Source organism: Lipotes vexillifer, unplaced genomic scaffold, assembly GCF_000442215.2.
Source record: "Lipotes vexillifer unplaced genomic scaffold, Lipotes_vexillifer_v1.1 scaffold1130, whole genome shotgun sequence".
Classification (NCBI taxonomy): Eukaryota; Metazoa; Chordata; class Mammalia; order Artiodactyla; family Lipotidae; genus Lipotes; species Lipotes vexillifer.
Genome location: NW_006797877.1, coordinates 418,557 through 442,765, shown reverse-complemented (window position 1 = coordinate 442,765; position 24,209 = coordinate 418,557). Strand labels below are relative to the sequence as shown.

Genomic DNA, 24,209 nt, shown 5'->3' with positions numbered 1-24,209 from the left:
CACACACACACACACACACACACACACACACACACACACACACACACACACACACACACACACACACACACACACACACTCCTGGTATGGGAAGTCTGCTGACAATTCACATGGCATCTTTCTTTTCATATTATTTTAAATATTTAGAAAATACACGGCCTCTGGATATCTAACATCATGCAGAGCAGAGGCTGCTCCTTAGAAGGACCTGCTGGCAAGCCTGGCCCTTGGCTGACGACTGGCAAGTTGGGTTTCAGCAGTGCTCCCACCCTTCCCTGATAAGAATGGCTGGCCTACCTAAACTGTTTGTATAAACCATGTGGTTTATGCTAAACATCTCACCTTGTGGGCATTTTGGTACGGGCTAGGCAGAAGGTGCCTACCTGGCCAGCCCCCAGTAAAGACCCCGGGCCCTGGTTCTCCGAGGAATTAAGCTTGTCCTGCTTGATTTCACAGACTCTTGGAATCTTCCACCCGGTTGCCTCTGGATTTCACCCATGTGCCTCTTCCCTCTGCTGATCTTGTTTGTATCCTTTCATTAGGATAAGTCTTAGCCCTGAGAACAACTGTATGCCGGGTCCCAGTGTCCTCCTTCTGAATCACCTAATCTGGGGGTAGTAATTTTTCTCACTGTCCTCCTTGGACAGAGAACTTAAGTAATGGATTGTTGGGTTCAAATTCTCATTTTTTATGGTATGGAAGTGCATTTCACTGTGGGAAAGCCATCTCTCTGGATAACAGGCCTGAGCATTCATCTTGGCAACAGCTAATCCTGGAAGGGGTTTAAGAAGGCACCTTGGGCAGGTTTAAAATGAGAAAGATATTAGAATAAGGTGGACAAATTTAGTTAGCCTGCACTACACAGAAAAATGAACCAATACTACCTTCGGCTCATGGGGGAAGGGGGGACGCTTCAAGCTATTATCCTAATTTCTGCCTCAGTGCATTAATATTAAATATTAACATGAAACATTAATATTACTGTCACCCAACCAACAGTGACATCATAAAATACCTTTCCAATTTAGCACACAGACACAAAGCCATTATAAATAGTAGTGAGGTTTAACTTGCAATACGCATAGCACTTGATATCACAACCTAGTAAGGAAATACACTTGAAATTCAGTACAAGGGGAAAATGTTTCAATATGCTCCATTTTTCTACTTATGCAAACCCTACATTTAAAACATGTTTTCATTCTTAAATGTTGAGAGTATCTTCCCCAAAGCAGTCTTCTGTCTCCTATCTTTCATTAACACTTAAGGTAGATACATTTTTCCCAGTAGGGGAAAGATATAAAATTATAAGTTGTTTCCTAAAATTCACATGATTACAGGTAGTTAACTAATCAGAAACTTAATATGGATGATGTAAGACTTCCCATGGACATAAACTAGACAGCTCGTTCTTTCTTATATTTTCTCATAGTGCACTCTCTAAGGGGGCATCTTCAAAAAAAAAAGTAAATGACACCCAATTATGTTCCATATTATATGTCCCATATAACTGAACAGCTGTAAAGATTACAATAAGCCAGAAATATTAAGGTCCTTAATGCATAGTATGTTACATATTAACCAAATCATTTTCTAACCTCTGAACCTAAAAACTCTGATCCTTCCCCAATTCTTTTTCTTCTGTGTGCCCCTCACCCAGTTCTTTAAGGAGCAGTGCAAACAACCAGGGCAAGACGGCAGACAGTAAGTACAGGAATTTCCTGTCTTCCATTCCAATATCCCACAAAAATGACAAAAAATAAAAAATAATATAACCATGGCAGCCCTGAAAACTACAGCGGACCAGAAATTTCGACAAATTTCTGGAAGAGAGAAGGCAAATAGGATCACATTAATAACGAATAAACCTAATAGAACCACAATCCAAATATGCACTAAAAAGAGGCCCTAGCAGATTTGGAAGCTGTTCTTCCATGCGCATGTGGAAGGCCCCTGACGTGTGCTGCTGGGCCCAGGAAGAAAAGCAGAGCCGAGCCCACGGGTACCCAAGGCCTCCACAACAGGTCTGGAATAAACACAGGAAGAGCAGTTCCACCCAGAATTTAAACACCAAAGGACTCCACCTGGTAAGTTAACAGTGTGAAGTCCTGCTCATTTTGGCAACTGGGCAAGATGATGAGCACGGTAGGGAACGTCTTCCTGTGAAACAGGTCCTACCCGCTTAAAGCCGGCGTGAGCTCCCCAGTACAGAGAGGCATTCGAAAAGACAGATATACACAATATGCACAGCTGCAAACGGCTCCCCTCTCTCTCACACTCCATTATTCCACTAGCAAAAGCCCCAAATCAGCTTCCCTTCAGCATCTATCCAGAGTTGAACCATTCCTCACCACTTCCACGCTTACCACTGTGATGCAGTCCATCATTAATACACCTGAACAGCTATAATAGCTTCAAAAGGTGTTCCCAGCTTCCACCTTACTCCCCTAAAAGTCTATTCTCAAAACAGGGACCTTAGAGGTCCTTTTAAAGAGTTCATCAGACCTCCAATATAATATGCCCCGTGGAGTACCAGCTTTCTCCTCCCGCGTATCACACGAAACAAGGTAAACGGCAGGGGTGACGTGTGGGGGGACACAGCGTTCTCAGCACAACAATACAAGGAGACTGTTCAAAGGCTGCTACAATTAGCTAATAGCAGCCATGAATCCGAGATGAGAGGAAGAAGCAAACAGTGAGAGAGCCCTAAGAGAAGAGATCACAGAAAATGCCAGCAAAATACACTATGAGGGGCTTCCCTGGTGGCGCAGTGCTTGAGAGTCCGCCTGCCGATGCAGGAGACGTGGGTTCGTGCCCCGTTTCGGGAAGATCCCACACGCCGCGGAGCGGCTGGGCCCGTGAGCCATGGCCGCTGAGCCTGCGCGTCCGGAGCCTGTGCTCCGCAAATGGGAGAGGCCACAACAGTGAGAGGCCCGCATAACGCAAGAAAAAAAAAAAAAAATACACTATGAGTATGGACTCACCCTGAAGTGAGTGACAACCTACATCGTGTACCTAGTACAAGCAGCATGAAATCTGGAGCAGACACGGTGGAGGTAACTGCAGAGGCCTTGCTGGGGAGAAGACAAGAAAGGGAGAATACAATGAGTGACAAGAGCAAAGAGCCCTGGGCAACACATCCCAGGCAACTTGGAGACTGTGTGCTCTCTGCAAGTGACGGGCTCACCCAGAAGTACAAAAGATACACCCCTTTGGTGTAGCAAAGGAAGTGGGCAGAGGGGCAATAGGGCTGGCAGCAGACGACCTCCTGGACACAGTTTGGTTCACAGAAACAGAGAGGGCAGGGCTACAGAGGCCATTTTAGCGGGAAGCAGAATGTCTGTGGAAACAGTGAAGCAGAAAGTACTGCAACTGCTAAGTATAGAAGCTGCCTGTCCCCAGCACCCCTTTACACACACACACACACACACACACACACACACACACACACCCACCCAGAGGACTGTCCCACAAATAGCCAGGGCAAGGTAATTCAAGTTATTTTATGATGAGCAATAATGTTTTTTATATGGCACAATCTCAATTAAAAGCCGTTTAAATTTTAAATTAAAAACAGGAAAAGAACACCAAAACTTACCTGATGAACATGCATCAAAACAACATGGCCAAAGAATATAAGAAAATTCTAAGCAAACGTTATGGCATAAATTTTTAAAACTTAATCCAATCACCTCTATTAAGGGTAATCACAAAGCACAAAAAGAACTCAGCAAAGAGTGAGACAAGGAAGAGATAACTGAATCTTTGAAGCAGAAAACCAAACCAATATAACAAAACAATTCAGATTAAATTTAAGAAAACTTTCCTGAAATAAAAGATGGATCTATGTATTGAAAGTGCACAGCAGGTGCACCAGGGCACAGTGGCTGAGAGGGTCAACTCTAAGATATATCCTAGTAAAGTCAACACACCCAAAAGATACGGGCTCTGTGGACAGCCAGACCAAAACCAAAAAAATCTGGCCCCAGGTTTTCCATAGCAATATTCAGTGCAGAAGAAAATGGGAAAATAACTATAAGATATACAGAAAAAGTGTGAACAATGGATTTTATCATCTAGCCAAGCCATCCTTCAAGCATAAAGGGTACAAACAGCTTTGAACATAGAAGAAATCAGAAAATTTTCCCAGGAGCCCCTCAAGGAAACTACTATTGGGTGAATTCACCAAGAAAAGTCTAGAGAAAGCATGGTCAAAGGAATGATGGTACACATTAAATATATTCAACGTAGAACTGAGACTAAAACAAACCAGGGAATTACAGTGACAGGGTAGAGCGTATGCCCTGCCAATGCAGAAGGGATACAGCTAACAAAAAGAAAATAAAGGGGAGAAAAGATGAGAAAATAAGTTCATTAATTCCCACCAATCACAGCTAAAGCAATCAGGAAACATCACCCACTAGTGAGCAACAGGCAAATAATTAGAATTTCATTAACAAGTCTTAAGTGGTAGGGGAAAGGGAAAGAAGAAGAAACATGCTAATATTGTTCCTTGCTGTAGGAGACTAATATATATTGCCCAGAGAAAGAGGGCTAAGTTAATAAACCTATAAAAATAACCAAGAAGAAAAATACAAACCTACTAAAATATCAGAATAGTATATACAAAATAATACAGGCCAAATAACAAAAATTCTCTGAAAAATAGAATAACAGTACCCAGACCAAATAGATTTGTCACACCAATAAGTATAAATGTGCTTATTAACTCACCTATTTAAAAGAATTTCATACTGGATCACAAAGCAAAACCCAACTCTACACAAGAAACACACCTGAAATGAAGTGATTCCAAAAAGTTGAAACTAAAAGTATGGTCAAAGTTTCACCAGGCAAATGCAAATAAAATGTGGCTCACTATCTTAACATCAGATAATTAGAATTTAGGTTAAAAACATTAAACAGAGGGAATTCCCTGGCGGTCCAGTGGTTAGGACTCAGCACTTTCACTGCCGTAGTCCTGGATACAATCCCTGTTTGGTGAACTAAGATCACATAAGCCACTCAGCATGGCCAAAAAAAAAAGCATTAACAGAGCAAAAAAGGGGGAGTGTAGAAATCATAGTGAAGACATATTACGAATATCTGTGCATCAAATAAAAAAGCAGCAACCATTTATAAAGCAGAAATTATAAGAGACACTACAGAGATGTAAGGACACTAGTAGTGGAAGACTTCAACCTCTCTGTTCATATCAGATCAAGTGGCCCAAAAAAAAGGCAAGAAAAGGAAGACCACAATATAAGGTAGATCTGACTGATATGCCAAACTCTGTCCCAGAAACAAAAGAGTGCATCTATTTTCAAGTCCCTGACTCATGAGGTCAGCCATTTTAGGCCAAAAATAAGACAGTAATAAATTCCAAAAAAATGGAAATAGTAAAAACATTCTTTGATCAAAATGTTTTAACACTGGAAATTAATAGTAAATCAGAAAATAGGACTTTTCCACCTGGGCTCTGTGCACCATTTTAAAACTCTCCAACAACTCTTATGACGAAGAAATATAAAAATAAGAATTGCAAAATATCTAGAAAATAATAATACTGAAAACACTACCATTCAGAACCTACAGGACAGAGCTCAAGCAGTGCTAAGAGGACAATTCATAGCCTTAGTGGTTCAATAAAAATTAAAGATGAAAAATGAATTATGAGATTCAAAGTTAGAAAAAAAATTGTAGGACAAAAATAGAAATTAATGAAACCAAAAAAGATCAAAAGTGTTAAGTCAAGCTTACTTCTTAGCAGAAATCAATAAAAACCTCTAACCTAGTCAAGAAAAGGAAACAAGCTCAAATACAAAAAGCAATAAGTGAAAAATAATCAAAGAGATGGAAGAAATTAAATTGAGACTACTTTGCTAAACTCTCTACAAATAAATCTGAAAACTCAAGAGAGTAACTCAAACCCAGTCCGAAAGAGACAGAAAATCTAAACAGAACGATTTTCATAGAGAAAGTTGCCAAAACCCCACCTCCCAATAAAGCAGTGGGGCTCTCCATGGAGATTCCATAACACTGAAACAGAAAACTTTCCAAATTATTACAAAAAACTGCCCTAACCGTTTTCTATATATGAAAGTCCAGGTTAAAAATCATTTTTCCTCAGAATTTTTTGAGAATATTGCAGTACTCCTTTCTGGAATTGACAGAAGGACAGGGAGAGGGCGTTATCAGGAGAATTTAACAGTCATAAATGTGCAGGCTGCTAACACCAGAGCTTCAAAATACATAAAGGAAAAAAAGGACAATATTAAAGGGAAAGGTAGGAAAGTCCGCAATTTCCACACCAGGTAAAGTTCCCTCTCAGTAACTGATGAGCAAACTAACAGAAACATTACACCCAGCAACTGCAGAACTTTCAAGTGCACATAGAACATTCAGCAAGATAGAGCCTATGCTGGGTTACAAAACAAGTCTACATAGATTCAAAAGGAAACAAATCTAAATAAATTTAAAAGGACAGAACTCATACAGAGTATGCTCCCTATGCACAACAGAATTAAATTAGAAATCAATAATAAGGTACTAAGGAAACCGTGAAATATTTTAAAATTAAACAAAACATCTAAATCATCCATGCATCAAAGAAGTAGCCAGAAGGAATGTTAGAATACACTTCAAATCAAATGACAATGAAAATAAAACAATGTGAGAAGTGCAGCTTTAAATACTTATATTAAAAAAGAAAAGAGGCCTAAAATCATTGATAGTTTAAAATTAAGAAGCTGGAAAAGCAAAAAATAAACCCAAAGGAAGTCTAAAGAGAAGAAATCAATGAAATAATAAAGAAAAAATCATGGAAAACATTAACAAATCCATAAGTTGGTTCCTTCAAAAGACCAACAAATTTGACCAAACTCTAACTATACTGATCAAGAGGATAAACAACAACAAAAATTGTCACTATTAGAAATGAAGAAGCAATCATCACTTCAGACCTTACAGACATTAAAAGAATAATAATATTATAAACTTCATAAAACCAAAATCAGCAACATAGGTAAAATGGATGAATTCATCGACGGACACAACTAACAAAAACTAAAACAAGATGAAACAAACAAAAAATATGAATAGCCCTAATTTTTTTTTTTTTTTTTTTTTTTTTTTTGGCCACACTGCATGGCATGCAGAGCTTCCACAACCAGGTATCAAACCCACAACCCCTGCAGTGGAAGCACAGACTCTTAACCACTGGACCACCAAGAAAGTCCTGAATAGCCCTGTATTGATTAAAGACACTGAATTAATCATCAAAAACCTTCCTACTAAGAAAACTCTGGGACCCAAGATGGTTTCACTGGTGAATTCTCCCAAACTTTAAAGAAGAAATCACACCAAGTTTATACAATTCTTGCAGACAATGCAGGAGACCGGAACAATTTCTAACTAACTGAGTTCAGTACAACCTTAACACTAAAATCTGACAACGATATTACAAAAAAGAAGTTACAGAGCAATGAATACAGATCATGCTTCTTAAAATACTAGCAAATCAAATCCAGCAATATCTAAAAAAGGATAATACGTCATGTCCAAGAAAAGTTTATCCCAATAATTCCAGGTTGATTTAACTTCAGAATATCAATGTAATTTTTCACATTAACAGAATAAAGGAGAAAAAACAAATATATACATAACACTTCTATAATTCTAACAAAAAGAAACAACAAATTTTAGTTGGGTAAGTGTTTGGACACTTCACAAAGAAAGGTATTTGAATAAACAAGCAGCACATGAAAAAGTATTAAACAACCTTAGTCATCAAAGAAACACATATTAAAGCCACAATGAGATACTACTAACACATACCAAAACGTATAAAATTTAAAAGACTCACAACACCAAACGTTTGCAAGGATGCAGCAACTGGAACTCTCATACTTTATTGATGAAAGTGTAAATTTTAAATTACTTTTTAGAAAAGGGTCTAGCAGTTTCTTTTAAAACTAAGCATACACCTTAACCTGTGACTCAACAATTCCACTCCTAGATATACAGACAAGGTAAGTGAAAACATGTCTAAAAAAAGCCTTGCAGAATAACATTCACAGCAGCTTTTTTCATGCTAACTAAAATCAGCCCAGGTGTCCATTAATATGAGAATGGATAAAGTATGGTATACCCATAAATTGGAATATTCTTCAGGGATAGGATTAATGATGAAATATTGAATGCTTTTCCCTCTTTTACAGTAGAAAAAGAAAGTAACAGCCTTCCAGCCCACTACCTGTCTTTAAAATAAATCTTCACTGGAGTACAGTCTCGTCTACGTGTGTGTGTTTTGTCTATGGCTGCTCTTGCGCTGCAGTGGCAGAGCTGAGTAGGAGCAACAGACATTGCACGGCTCACAGAGCCTGGAATTTTTACTCTCTGGACCTTTACAGAAAAAGTTTGCCAACTTCTGCTCTTCAGCAATAAAAAGGAATGAACTGCCAATGACTATAACAACATGAATAAATCTCAAAAACATGCCGAATGAGAGAAGCCTTATACAAAAGAGGACATACTATATGGTTCTGTTGATATGAAGATCTAGCGTTGGTAAAACTAATCTATGACAAAGAAAATCAGAATAACGGCTGCCTGTAGGGGTAGGATGGGGACCACCTGGTAAGGGACAAGAGGATAATGTCCAGTTCTGCATCTTGACAGGAGTTTGGCTTTGACAAAGACTCTTATACCAAAACTTTAGACTGGCTCCTCAGAGTAAATCTTCTTTCTGACTAAGGCCCAACCTTGGGCTTCCCTCTCTGTCCCTGCAGAATCCAGGTTGAGCAAGAATCCTGCTAAGACTCCCCACCCTTGGTATCTGGCCAAATTTGAGTTTGATATCTGATCGAACTCCCCCTCCCCTACTCTGGCCTGCCTTCACCAAGGACGCAGCTGAGTCCATCTAGCAAGAACCTCCCCTCTCCCTAATGCTTCCTCTTTGTAATTCCGCATCCAGTGACCACACGCCAGCTCTGCTCCTTGGTTAGAAATCCCACTTGTCCTCTCTAGAGTCAGACTTGAGCCCAAGCTTTCTCTGTCTCACTCTCTCACTGCCAGAGCCCAGGGCAGTGTCCCCTACACCTACCATGATAGCCACCCCGCCTCCGAATAAAGTCCTCCTTAAGGTCTTTAACAAGGGTCATGAATAATTTTTCTCTTTAACAGGTTGCATGGATATCAGAACTCAGGACTGGTATCCCTAAGATCTGTACCTTTCATTTTATCTATTGGGCTGGCCAAAAAGTTTGTTTGGGTTTCTCCGTAAGATGTTACAGAAAAACCCAAAAGGACTTTTGGCCAACCCAATACAATTACCTTCCTAGTTAATAATAAGCAAGGTGAAGTATCTGGGAAAAAGTAAACCAAAATCTACAACTTTTTTTTGAAATGCATCTAAAAAAGATAAACTGATGGATACACGGAAGGACAGAGACAGACAAATGTGATAAAACATAGCAAAATGTTAATTTTAGAATCTAGATGGTGAAGACATGATTGTTCACTGTAAAATTCTTTCAACTTCTATCTTTGAAATTTCTCATAAAATGCTGGGGGTAACGCTTACCTGCTGTGAGACTGTCATAGACGATGAAAATAACTCTTCTACCCCTGTGTTTCACACATATTCATCCTTAGACTACAAAGGGGAAGTTTCATCCAAGTACCCTTACAATACAGATTCACTATTAGCACAGAAGTATGAGAGAACCGTGAGATATTTCTGACATTACAAAGGGCTGAACAATTTTAAGTCAAACTTCCATCGATGGAACTGCCTCCTACAATAGACCACATTCTAGCACTGGACTCTGAGGGCAAGCTTAACCATTATACTTAAACAGTGAAGAGACGAACTATTTTTAATTCTGTACACAGGGGCGTAAGGTGGCCTGCACCCTAACTGAACCTGATACATTAACTGTGCTTTATACATGTGTTTTGTTGAAATTTTTATAGTGGAAAAGAGCTAATAGTGCTAACAGTAACATACCAAAAGAAAATTCCAGTTCCTGTCAGATTATAAACTTTTAACTCTTGTGCAATAATTTCTCTATCAACAGTTAAGAAATATCACCAACTGTATTCAAAGCACTGGAGTACACAGACACAAATATAGACCATGTACGTAGTCTGTTTCAATTTAAGATGGTAAGAGATTCTTGGGTTTTTTGTTTTTGTTTTTTTCGCTTTTAAAGAAGCCCCTTCACTGTTTGAGGTCACATGTGTTTGTCACAGGTAATCACTTTCTTGTTAACTGGCAAATAAAAAGCCAAAACAGAAACATGCCCACGGCCTACTTCCTCCTCTCTAAAGCTACCCGCTGTCCTAGACAAATGCTGTCACCTTTGGGAAAAGGCAAAACACCCTTTCAATTCCCCTGCCTTCTGGGCTTCCGTTCTGACTACATCTTCTCCCACACCGGCAGTGTCCTTCCCTAAGACTTCCTGAATATTGTTTTTATTTCCAATACTTTAAGCTCTTGACCATTCAGAAATTAGCCTTGTAACATTACCTTTTTCTGCTGAATAATACTGCTTCACTCCCGTGAATGTTTTCTATTTCCCTATCTACATATTAAATTCATGGATTCCTTGGTCTTTCCTACAGGAAGTCACAGGGTTGGCACTATACGGGGAGCAATGTTTTCTGACTGGCATGATAGGCAAGTGTGTTAAATCTAAGCTAACTGGTAGATGTGCTAATCCCCACAGAGCAGGTACCTCTGCAATATTCCCTGTAACCATGCACTTTTCAAAAGAAAAGAGGAGGCTGCAGCTGTGGCTGAGCAGCCTGGCTGTGAATAAAAACAGAGGCAGGACATACAGTCATGAAATTTACAGCCAAAGGAATTAAGCAACCCACATACAGTATCTTACCCAAGCTGTCTTTGCAAAGGAGTAGCCATTTTTCTGTTCTAACTACCTGCTTCCAACTCCTTAGGTGAAGCTAAACTAGGATGCACCTAAGGCAAGATTTGAGTTTCAGAAATAACTGCTTTCAAGATTCTGATTACACTTGTCCATGGTTATGACTGGTGTGTAAAAATATCAATATATAAGCAGCCTCCCAACTTTAGGTATGATCCTAAATAGAGCCAGCATTTTCCAATAAAGACCAACCTCTTCCACTTCTCCTCCCTAAATCAGAAGCCAAGGACCCCTGGCCGACAAACTTGAAAAAAGAAGCAGCCATGAGAAATCGGACCCACTCAGAAAAACATGGTCTCCTTCCTGCCTAGGGATGAGCCCCATAGCCCCATACCTGACCGCCATGCTGCCCAATGTGTGTGCTATCATAAACACTTGCCTGAAATTCCATTAATCTGATATTCTTTAGGGTTAAAAATGCTTATATCACAAGGAATAGAAATCTACCAGTGTTTTATACAAATATTTTATATTTGGCCTCTTTTCCTAAAATACAGCTGTTTGGGGGGCATAAGAATGCTGAAGCGAGGAGGTGGTATGAACTTTGAACACAGAATGCTTTTGTGGACTAGGGATGACTTACCATCACTAGGCAGAGTCCTAGAATAAACAAGAAGGCACAAGAATCCGGTTACAGAACATCATAGGACGTCAAAGATAAAATACGTCTATTTCACAATTTGGCCCAGGCTGGCCCTTCATCCAGGAAAAAAAATGCTAGTCGGCTCCTATTCTCAGAATTCTGGATACTATTAGTAATACTAAAATAACAGCCATGTCAAATGGAGTTAATACAGCAGTCATATGTCAGACCTAGAAGCTAGCTACCCCATTAAGTACCATTTGTATAGAAAAGTCAATGCAAGTTCCAAACAACTATCTAAAAATGAGTACAATGGAAACCATTTACTAGGAGCACTGTACTAATAAGCATCACTTTCTGAGCGTCATCTTAACTGTCACAACAGTCCTATGTAATAGGTACTATTCTCATTCCTATCTTACTGATAAGGAAAGTAAAACATAACAGGCTAAGTTACTTGATTGAAATCACACGGCAAAAATAAACGGCACACTCCAAAGATATACAAATGGCCAACAAGCATATGAAAAGATGTTCAACATCACTAATCATAAGGGAAATGCAAAGCAAAACCACTAGATATCACTTCACATTCATTAGAATGCCTACTATTAAAGAAAAAAAAAACAGAAAATGTGTTGAGGAGGACAGAGAGAAATTGGAACCCTTGCAACACTGCTGGTGGGAATGCAAAATAGTACAACCACTATGGATAAAGCAATGTGGTGGTTCTTCAAAAAATTAAAATTACTTTATGATCCAGCAATTTCACTTCTGGGTATACATCCAGAAGAATTGAAAGGTGGGTTGAAGAGGTATTTGTACAGTCATGTTTTAGTAAGTAGAATCCCCTAATACCTTTCTGGATCATTCTATCATAAGCCCCAAATTAATAAATCTCCATGTTCCATTATTCACTAATGTAAACCTATTTTTTCTTCATTCATTATATACCTACCATCATTTTAAACTGCTGATTGAAAAAAAAGTAAAACCAGCAAACATAATACAGAAAGGCTTCATATATTAACTCAGGATTTCAACACATTATTTCACCTTTAAGTAAGATTACTACTCGGTTACATCATTTACTAAACCTCTGATTCAAATCCAAACAAGTCAAGTAACGCCTTTCAGTTTCAACTATACAAACTTACACCCTACCCAGCCCCCAACCCAAAATAAAAGACCTAGCAACCCACTGTCTCTCTCTCCATGAGGTTGCTTGATTTTCATAGTTGTGACTAAACAACCATTTTATTCTTCTAAAACCATAATTCAGAAAGATCCTGCAATGCACAGTCTAAACTGCCCGAAAAGACAAAGAATAAACTCCTATGTTTTTAAAAATTTTAAATGCTAAAATAGACTTCAAAGACAGACCTATTCTATTAAATTAGTATTTAGCATCTTTTTCTTCAAGAATTAAGCTGTCAAATTTCTCTAAAAACTAAAGTTGGTTTAATATTCAAGATACAAAGGCATCTTGGGCTTCCCTGGTGGCGCAGTGGTTGAGAGTCCGCCTGCCGATTCAGGGGACACGGGCTCATGCCCTGGTCTGGGAAGATCCCACACGCTGCGGAGCGGCTAGGACTGTGAGCCATGGCCGCTGAGCCTGCACATCCGGAACCTGTGCTCCACTACGGGAGAGGCCACAACAGTGAGAGGCCCACGTACTACAAAAAAAAAAAAAAAAGAAAGATACAAAGGCATCTTTCAACTTATATTTAGCAGCCTACAAGTTTTATTTATTTATCTATTTATTTATTTTTGGCTGCATTGGGTTTTCGTTGCTGCACACAGGCTTTCTCTAGTTGCGGCAAGCAGGGGCTACTCTTCGTTGCAGTGTGCAGGCTTCTCTCATTGCGGTGGCTTCTCTTTGCGGAACACGGGCTCCAGGCACACAGGCTTCAGTAGTTGTGGCTCGTGGGCTCTAGAGCACAGGCTCAGTAGCTGTGGCACACGGGCTTAGTTGCTCTGCGGCATGTGGGATCTTCCCAGACCAGGGCTCGAACCCCTGTATCCTGCATTGGCAAGCGGATTCTTAACCACTGTGCCAACAGGGAAGTCCCTTAACCCTTTTTTCTTAACAGCTAAGCTTAAATTCTTCTGCAGCATCGCTGATTTCACAGTTAGAGATGAGGGTTCACATACAGATAAGAAAAGTACACTTTGATGCATTCCAATAACTAACTGGAATGCAAAATCCTAGAATACAGCCATCTAGGAGCTCAAAAGTGAAAAGAGCAAGTATGCGAAAGGAATCTATGTAGACCACATGCCTTACTGATGCATTCTTATGACTCTTAAAGCTCATCATTTTGATCACATACATTTCAAGCCTCAATCAGACCTCAAAGACTATAGTATACAAATGTCCCACAGTGTAACCAGAGTTGTCAACACTCCCAGGAAACCATTTAGAAGCAAGATTCTTTTTAAATTAAAGAAAGCAGGAAAAAAGTAAATGATCAGTTTGCCTTAAAAATGAGTACCACAAACCTTTCTCAATTATAAGTGTAGTTATCTGTTTCTTAGTATAGGTTTTATCATTGCTGCAATGCATTCTTACTACATTTAAAATAGCTGCATAGAAGTTGAGACACAGATGTAGAGAACAAACGTATGGACACCAAGCGGGGAAAACCATGGTGGGGTGGGGATGGTGGTGTGCTGAACTGGGCGACTGGGATTGACATATATACACTGATGTGTATAAAATTGATGACTAATAAGAACCTGCAGTATAAAAAAACAAACAAACAAAAAAACACAACTAATACTAAACTTTCTTTGGGGTATTTGTATGGAAGTATGTTAATAAAAATGTTTCAGACATTACATGAAATTTCTAAAAATCTTATATGTTCTGGTATAATGCTATAAGTCATAATTCTAGTTATTACTTTAAAATGTATATCTCAGAAATAACTAAGTTTCCTTGTCAACTGCATTATTATGAACTTTCAACAAATCTTTAACCATGGTCATTTTTAAGTCTTTTGTCATTTACAGAGTTCTGGGTGTACTCTGATGCTTTTGCAAAAATGTTCCTATAAAAGGGTTTCATCTTCAAGGAATTCATGGAAAAGACTGACAAGTACAGGTTTCTGGCAACTGACTCTACTGCTGAACTGAATGAATAAGCATTTTCAGAACTCTAATGGAAAACTGATGAATTCATAAAAGTGCTAACAAAAGATCAAGATGAAAAAAAAATTAATTACATGAGACTGAGTGAACTGATGAGGATGATTATAATTTTTGTGACTTTCTGTTTGAATAAAAAAACGAAAATCCCCGAAGGACTCAGGCAAAAAATACACAAATCAATTTTCACTGCAAAGTAAAGGAGCTGTTACAGAGGACGATTACTGGACTGAATGTCAAAATTATGACATTATGAGTGTGTTTCGTGTTCGGTAACTGCAATCACTGTTGCTTTTGTTGTGGTCATCCATTTACAATGCTTGGTGTCAGTTTATTTATCTCTTGTAAAAATAAAATACAGTGTGTGTGGGGGGGGGAATACAAACATTGCCAATGTTGTACCTTTTCTCATGGAAATTAATAAAAATGTTAAATGTGGGTTTCCCTGGTGGCACAGTGGTTGAGAGTCCGCCTGCTGATGCAGGGAACACGGGTTCGTGCCCAGGTCCAGGAAGATCCCACATGCCGCGGAGCGGCTGGGCCCGTGAGCCATGGCCGCTGAGCCTGCGCGTCCGGAGCCTGTGCTCCGCAACGGGAGAGGCCACAACAGTGAGAGGCCCGCGTACCGCAAAAAAAAAAAAAAAAAAAAAAAAAATTAAATGTGAAAAAAAAAATAGCTGCACACTTCATTAAATAAATATGCAGCAATTAATTGCGGGAAAAAAAAAGTATCACAAAACAAGTTTCACCAGAAAAATACACTTACTGGTTTTGATTTAAAATGCTTTACTTGCCCTCTAACCCCTGCTCCGGCACCGCCGCCAACACACGCACTCGGCTCTGCATCACCCCTTACTCATATCCCTTCAAGCAGAATCCGGCTACCATGCTGTGAGGACACTCAAGCAGCCCTATGGAGTGGTCTAAGAGGAACTGAGGCCGCCTGCCAACAGTTAGTACCAACTTGCCTGCCATCCATGTGGCTGACAGGGTCTTCATGCTCCGGCTGGGTCTTCGTGCTCCAGCCAGGTGTCAGGCCTGTGCCTCTGAGGTGGGAGAGCCAAGTTCAGGACACTGGTCCACAAGAGACCTCCCGGCTCCACATAATATCAAACAGCAAAAGCTCTCCAAGAGATCTCCATCTCAGAGCTAAGACCCAGCTCCACTCAATGACCAGCAAGCTCCAGTGCTGGACACCCTATGCCAAACAACTAGCAAGACAGAAACAAAACCCCACCCACTGGCAGAGAGGCTGCCTAAAATCATAATAAGGTCACAGACACCCCAAAACACACCACTGGACGTGGTCCTGCCCACCAGAAAGACAAGATCCAGCCTCATCCACCAGAATGCAAGAACCAGTCCCCTCCACCAGGAAGCCTACACAACCCACTGAACCAACCTTAACCACTGGGGGCAGAACCAAAAAAAACAGGAACTACAAACCTGCAGCCTGTAAAAAGGAAACCCCCAAACACAGTAAGTTAAGCAAAATGAGAAAACAGAGGAACACACAGCAGATAAAGTAAAAATGCACCAGACCTAACAAATGAAAAGGAAACAGGCAGTCTACCTGAAAAAGAATTCAGAGTAATGATAGTAAAGATGATCCAAAATCTTGGAAATGGAAAGGAGAAAATATAAAAAACGTTTAACAAGGACATAGAAGAACCAGAGAGCAAACAAACACTGATGAACAACACAATAAATGAAATTAAAAATTCTCTAGGGGCTTCCCTGGTGGCACAGTGGTTGAGAGTCTGCCTGCCGATGCAGGGGATGCAGGTTCATGCCCCAGTCTGGGAAGATCCCACATGCCACAGAGCAGCTGCACCCGTGAGCCATAGCCACTGAGCCTGCGCGTCCAGAGCCTGTGCTCCGCCACAGGAGAAGCCACAACAGTGAGAGGCCTGCGTACAGCAAAAAAAAAAAAAAAAATTCTCTAGAAGGAATCAATAGTAAAATAACAGAGGCAGAAGAACGGATAAGTGACCTGGAAGGTAAAATAGTGGAAATAACTACTGCAGAGCAGAATAAAGAAATGAGAATGAAAAGACTTCTGGGACAACAATAAACGCAACAACATTTGAATTATAAGGGTCCCAGAAGAAGAAGAGAAAAAGAAAGGGACTGAGAAAATATTTAATTTGAACAGATTATAGTTGAAAAATTCCCTAATATGGGGGAAAAAAATAGTCAGTCAAGTCCAGGAAGCACAGAGAGTCCCAAACAGGATAAACCCAAGGGGAAACACTCCAAGACACATATTAATCACACTATCAAAAACTAAATACAAAGAAAAAATATTAAAAGCAGCAAGGGAAAAACATCAAATAACATACCTGGGAATCCCCATATGGTTAACAGCTGATCTTTCAGCAGAAATTCTGCAAGCCAGAAGGGAGTGGCAAGACATATTAAAAGTGATGAAATGGAAAAACCTACAACCAACATCACTCTACCCAGCAAGGATCTCATTCAGATTCGACAGAAAACTTAAAACCTTTATTGACAAGCAAAAGCTAAGAGAATTCAACACCACCACACCATCTTTACAGCAAATGCTAAAGGAACTTCTCTAGGTAGGAAACACAAGAGAAAGAAAAGACCTACAATAACAAACCCAAAACACTTAAGAAGATGGTAATAGGAACACACATATCAATAACTACCTTAAATGTAAATGGATTAAATGCTCCCACCAAAAGACACAGGCTGGCTGAATGGATACAAAAACAAGACCCATATATATGATGTCTACAAGAGACCAACTTCAGACCTAGGGACACATACAGACTGAAAGTGAGGGCTTGGAAAACAATATTCCACACAAATGGAAATCAAAAGAAAGCTGGAGTAGCAAATCTCATATCAGACAAAATAGACTTTAAAATAAAGACTATTATAAGAGACAAAGAAGGACATTTGGGGATCAGTTCAAGAAAGGATCAATTCAAGAAGAAGATGTAACAGTTGTAAACATTTATGCACCCAATATAACAGCATCTCAATACATAAGGCAAATGCTAAGAGCCATAAAAGGGGAAATTGACAGTAATACAATAACAGTAGGGGAATTTAACACCCCACTTTCACCAATGGACAGATCATCCAATATAAAAATAAATAAGGAAACACAAACTTTAAATGATACATTAAAAAAGATGGACTTAACTGATATTTATACGACATTCCATCCAAAAACAACAGAATATACTTTCTTCTCAAGTGCTCATGGAATATTCTCCAGGATAGATCATATCTTGGGTCACAAATCAAGCCTTGGTAAATTTAAGAAAATTGAAATCGTATCAAGTATCTTTTCTGACCACAACGCTATGAGACTAGATATCAATTACAGGAAAAATTCTGTAAAAAATACAAATACATGGAGGCTAAACAATACATTACTAAATAACCAAGAGATCACTGAAGAAATCGAAGGGGAAATCAAAAAGTACCTAGAAACAAATGACAGTGAAACCACGATGACCCAAAACCCATAGGATGCAGCAAAAGCAGTTCTAACAGGAAAGTTTATAGCAATACAATCCTACCTCAAGAAAACGAGAAACATCTCAAATAAACAACCTAACCTTACACCTAAAGCAATCAGAGAAAGAAGAACAAAAAAAACGCCAAAGTTAGGCGAAGGAAAGAAATCATAAAGATCAGATCAGAAATAAATGAAAAAGAAATGAAGAATAGAAAAGATCAATAAAACTAAAAGCTGGTTCTTTGAGAAGATAAACAAAATTGATAAACCATTAGCCAGACTCATCAAGAAAAAAAGGGAGAGGACTCAAATCAACAGAATTAGAAATGAAAAAGGAGAAGCAACAACTGACACTGCAGAAACACAAAGGATCAAGAGAGTTTAATACAAGCAACTACATGCCAATAAAATGGACAACCTGGAAGGAATGGACAAATTCTTAGAAAAGCACAACCTTCCGAGACTGAACCAGGAAAAATAGAAAATATAAACAGACAAATCACAAGCACTGAAACTGAAACTGATTAAAAATCTTCCAACAAACAAAAGTCCAGGACGAAATGGCTTCACAGGCGAATTCTATCAAACATTTAGAGAAGAGCTAACACCCATCCTTCTCCAACTCTTCCAAAATATGGCAGAGGGAGGAAAACTCCCAAACTCATTCCACGAGGCCACCATCACCCTGATGCCAAAACCAGACAAAGATGTCACAAAGAAGAAAACTAATATCACTGATGAACACAGATGCAGAAATCCTCAACAAAATACTAGCAAACGGAATCCAGCAGCACACGAAAAGGCTCACACACCATGATCAAGTGGGGTTTATCCCAGGAATGCAAGGATTCTTCAATATATGCAAATCAATCAATGTGATAAACCATATTAACAGACTGAAGTAGAAAAACCATATGATCATCTCAATAGATGCAGAAAAAGCTTTCGGCAAAATTCAACACCCATTTATGATAAAAACCCTCCAGAAAGTAGGCATAGAGGGAATTTACCTCAACATACTAAAGGCCATATATGACAAACCCACAGCCAACATTGTCCTCAATGGTGAAAAACTGAAACCATTTCCTCTAAGATCAGGAACCAGACAAGGTTGTCCAGTCTCACCACTATTATTCAACATAGTTTTGGAAGTTTTAGCCACAGCAATCTGAGAAGAAAAAGAAATAAAAGGAATCCAAATCAGAAAAGAAGATGTAAAGCTGTCACTGTTTGCAGATGACATGATACTATACATAGAGAATCCTAAAGATGCTACTGGAAAACTACTAGAGCCAATCAATGAATTTGGTAAAGTAGCAGGATACAAAATTAATGCTCAGTCCTATACACCAATGATGAAATATCTGAAAGAGAAATTAAGGAAACACTCCCATTTACCACTGCAACGAAAAGAATAGAATACCTAGGAATACAGCTACCTAAAGAGACAAAAGACCTGTATGTAGAAAAATATTAAGATACTGATGAAAGAAATTAAAGAGGATACAAACAGATGGAGAGAGATACCATGTTCTTGGATTGGAAGAATCAACATTCTGAAAATGACTATACTACCCAAAGTAATCTACAGATTCAGTGAAATCCCTATCAAACTACCAATGGCATTTTTCACAGAACTAGGACAAAAAATTTCACAATTTGTATGGAAACACAAAAGACCCCAAATGGCCAAAGCAATCTTGAGCAAGAAAAGCGGAGCTGGAGGAATCAGGCTCCCGGACTGCAGACTATACTACAAAGCTACAGTAATCAAGACAGTATGGTACTGGCACAAAAACAGAAATATGGATCAATGGAACAGGACAGAAAGCCCAGAGATAAACCCACGCACATACGGTCACCTTACCTTTGATAAAGGACGCAAGAATATACAATGGAGAAAATATAGCCTCTTCAATAAGTGGTGCTGGGCAAACTGGACAGCTACATGTAAAAGAATGAAATTAGAACACTCCCTCACACCATACACAAAAATAAACTCAAAATGGATTAAAGACCTAAATGTAAGGCCAGACACTATAAAACTCTTAAGAGGAAAACATAGGCAGAACACTCTATGACATAAATCACAGCAAGATCCTTTTTGACCCACCTCCTAGAAAAATGGAAAAAAAACAAAAATAGACAAATGGAACCTAATGAAACTTCAAAGCTTTTGCACAGCAAAGGAAACCATAAACGGGATGCAAGTCAACCCTCAGAAGGGGAGAAAATATTTGCAAATGAAGCAACTGACAGAGGATTAATCTCCAAAATTTACAAGCAGCTCATGCAGCTCAATATAAAAAAAAACAACCCAATCCAAAAATGGGCAAAAGACCTAAATAGACATTTCTCCAAAGAAGATATACAGATTGCCAACAAACACATGAAAGGATGCTCAACATCACTAATCATTAGAGAAATGAACATCAAAACTACAGTGAGGTATCACCTCACACCAATCAGAATGGCCATCATCAAAAAATCTACAAACAATACATGCTGGAGAGGGTGTGGAGAAAAGGGAACCCTCTTACACTGCTGGTGGGAATGTAAATTGATACAGCCACTATGGAGAACAGTATGGAGGTTCCTTAAAAAAAGTAAAAATAGAACTACCATGCGACCCAGCAATCCTACTACTGGGCATATACCCTGAGTAAACCATAATTCAAAAAGAGTTATGTACCACAATGTTCACTGCAGCACTGTTTACAATAGCCAGGACTTGGAAGCAACCTAAGTGTCCATCAACAGATGAATGGATAAAGATGTGGCACATATATACAATGGAATATTACTCAGCCATAAAAAGAAATGAAACTGAGTTATTTGTAGTGACGTGGATGGACCCAGAGACTGTCATAGAGTGAAGTTAAGTCAGAAAGAGAAAAACAAATACCGTATGCTAACACATATATATGGAAATCTAAAAAACAAACAAAATGGTTCTGAAGAACCTAGGGGCAGGACAGGAATAAAGACACAGACATAGAGAATGGACTTGAGGACACGCAGAGGGGGAAGGGTAAGCTGGGACGAAGTGAGAGAGCGGCATGGACATATATACACTACCAAATGTAAAACAGATAGCTAGTGGGAAGCAGCTGCATAGCACATTGAGATCGGCTCGGTGCTTTGTGACCACCTCGAGGGGAGGGATAGGGAGGGTGGGAGGGAGACGCAAGAAGGAGGAGATATGGGGATATATGTATATGTTTAGCTGATTCACTTTGTTATAAAGCAGAAACTAACACACCATTGTAAAGCAATTATACTCCAATAAAGATGTTAAAAATAAAGCAAAGAAAAGAAAATGCTTTCCTTGATTTGAAACAAAAACTTTTCATTAAGGGCTCTAAGGTTCACTTCTTTTCAAAATCATCTCATTTAAATGTTTATAGCATAATGTCACATGAAAAAGATCACAAAACAAAATACATGAGAGAAAAAAATAGATATAGTCAGTTTTATGTGTGTGTGTGTGTGTGTGTGTGTGTGTGTGTGTATAGATATAGATATATATATATATATATATATATATATATATATATATATGAAAGGATTCTATACAATTACTGTATTTCCCTTAGTTATCTTCCAAAAGTAGGGCACTGCCTTTATTCAAGGTCCTCACAACATGTAGCAGGAATCTCTCTCTGCTACTTTAACTTGAACAAAGTTCGGTAAGCAGGTATCCTAACATTTACTAAACAGCTTAGGGGTCACAAAGGATCATTTTATATTTATGCATATATGTCACATGTATGTCTGCTGTAGGTAGAATATATATACTGCATACATGCATAGAATATGTATATGTATGCATAAAATACACACTCATACATATGCATAAAGTCTGAGAGGTGTAAATCCAAAACAAGCAGTGATTACCTCTGGATGATATGAGATCTGTAATTTAAATTTTCTACCTTGTTGGGCTTCCCTGGTGGCGCAGTGGTTGAGAGTCTGCCTGCCAATGCAGGGGACACAGTTTCAAGCCCTGGTCTGGGAAGATCCCACATGCCGCGGAGCAACTAGGCCCGTGAGCCACAACTACTGAGCCTGCGCGTCTGGAGCTTGTGCTCCACAACAAGAGAGGCTGCGACAGTGAGGCCCGCGCACTGTGATGAAGAGTGGCCCCCGCTCGCCACAACTAGAGAAAGCCCACACACAGAAACGAAGACCTAACACAGCCATAAATAAATTAATTAATTAATTAGTAAAAAAATTTTTCTACCTTGTTATTTATCTTTTCTAACTTGTCTCCAGCAAAGAAAGTTAAAATTTTTATTTTTATATTCCACTGTACTGGTGCCAACAGCAGAACTCTTTCCTTATATGGTACAGTTTTCACGTTCCACCAAGAAAGAATAATTTTCAGGTTCTCTGCCATTTTTCTAGAATTGCCAACATTTCCAGGTATTCTGGTAAACTTGTTCTAAACAAATGGATGTTAAACTGGTGCTAACTGCACATATAACAACTTTTAGGTATCGCAAATCAAATTCCTTCAAGATTTTACCTTCATCGTACATCTCTTCTATTAAATAGGCCTCTGCTCGGTCTTTCAGAGCGTTCACATTGTCAGGTTCCATCTGTAAAACTTCCGAACACACTCGAATAGCTTCAACAGGCTTCTCATCCTAAAAGTAAGTGTGAGAAAAGAACTTATAGTTGTTTTCCACATGTCAAGATTTTACAATTCTGGGAGTGAGTCAACAGTTACCTTCGAAAAGCAGTGGCAAATCCTTTCTTTTGAACGAATTGTATACTCAGAAACACTTGGCTCTGTTTTCATGACAGATTCATATTTGCTGCTCGCATCTGTGTATCTGTTAAATGAGCAAATCATGATGAGTAAAAAATGAAATTCTATTTCCAGAGCTAAAGAAACGACCCTCTACTCTTCACTATATGTTACTTAATCAATTGACCTGAATGAGCACATCCCTTCAAAGACTGCTTCTACCTTATTAATCTACAGTAGCAAGGAAGGTTCGCTCTGCAATTAAGAGCTGGGAGATAAAACACATGACCACAGAAAATGTATCTGGATACATCAAAGCAGACCTGTGAGTACCCATCAAACCAAATGATGAATTCTCTACAGAAAAGTGCTCATGATTTTGAAACTGAGGAAAGCAACTTTGTTAAAGTCTGACTATACAAGGCTTATACTTTCAGCAAAACAGAGATCAGGTTTTCTTTCTTAGTTACTACACACTTTGATGAAATAACAGCGCCCATTACATGTTATTTTATATAACAAATCTCAATATTCAAATCTAAGTACATTGTAATTCCTTGCAGAAGAAACCTGCTTTTTATTTTTTTTGGAGATTTCAACAGTTTTCTATTCACTTAGTTGTGTGTGTAAATGTATGTGTGTGAGTGAGTATACATAGTTTTATGTAGTTTTATCACATGTGTAGACTCGTGTAACCATCACCACATCACCACTACTCCACCTCTGTAAGGTTCCATCATGCCCTCCCTTTATAGTTACACATCATCCTGCTCCCTAACCCTCAGCAATTTCTCATCTGTTTACCATCTCTATAATTTTATTTCATGAATGCTATATAAAGATAATCATACAGTAGGTAACCTTTTTTTTTTTTTAATTTTATTTATTTTTGGCTGCATTGGGTCTTCGTTGCTGCACGCGGGCTTTTCTCTAGTTGTGGAGAGCGGGGGCTATTCTTCGTTGCGGTGCACGGGCTTCTCATTGCGGTGGCTTCTCTTGTTGAGGATCACGGGCTCTAGGCGCACAGGCTTCAGTAGTTGTGGCGCATGGGCTTAGTTGCTCCATGGAGAAGAAACCTGCTTAAATTCCCAACATTACTAGCTTTCTAAGAACAATAAAAGCTATTTCAGCATTTTTTTAAACTGGTGAAAAGTACTAGTCATGTTATGCATTGTTACTCTCCTCATTAATGGCAAACTGTTGGGTTGGCCAAAAGGTTCGTTCAGTTTTTTCCATAAGATGGCTCTAGTAGCACTTAGTTGTCTTTAACTTCATTTGAAA

At 39.0% G+C, this 24,209-nt stretch overlaps 1 protein-coding gene across 1 annotated transcript in view; it reads right to left on the bottom strand.

The window, feature by feature from the left end:
• DNAJC3 (DnaJ heat shock protein family (Hsp40) member C3) overlaps positions 1 to 24,209 on the bottom strand; it is an 86,582-nt gene that overhangs the window by 4,115 nt on the left and 58,258 nt on the right. The window contains exons 8-9 of the mRNA XM_007469920.1: positions 22,908 to 23,013; positions 22,704 to 22,824 (exon numbers count right to left, since the gene is read on the bottom strand). Of these exons, the coding sequence (XP_007469982.1) occupies positions 22,704 to 22,824; positions 22,908 to 23,013 (227 nt within the window). The remainder of the gene's footprint in view (positions 1 to 22,703; positions 22,825 to 22,907; positions 23,014 to 24,209) is intronic.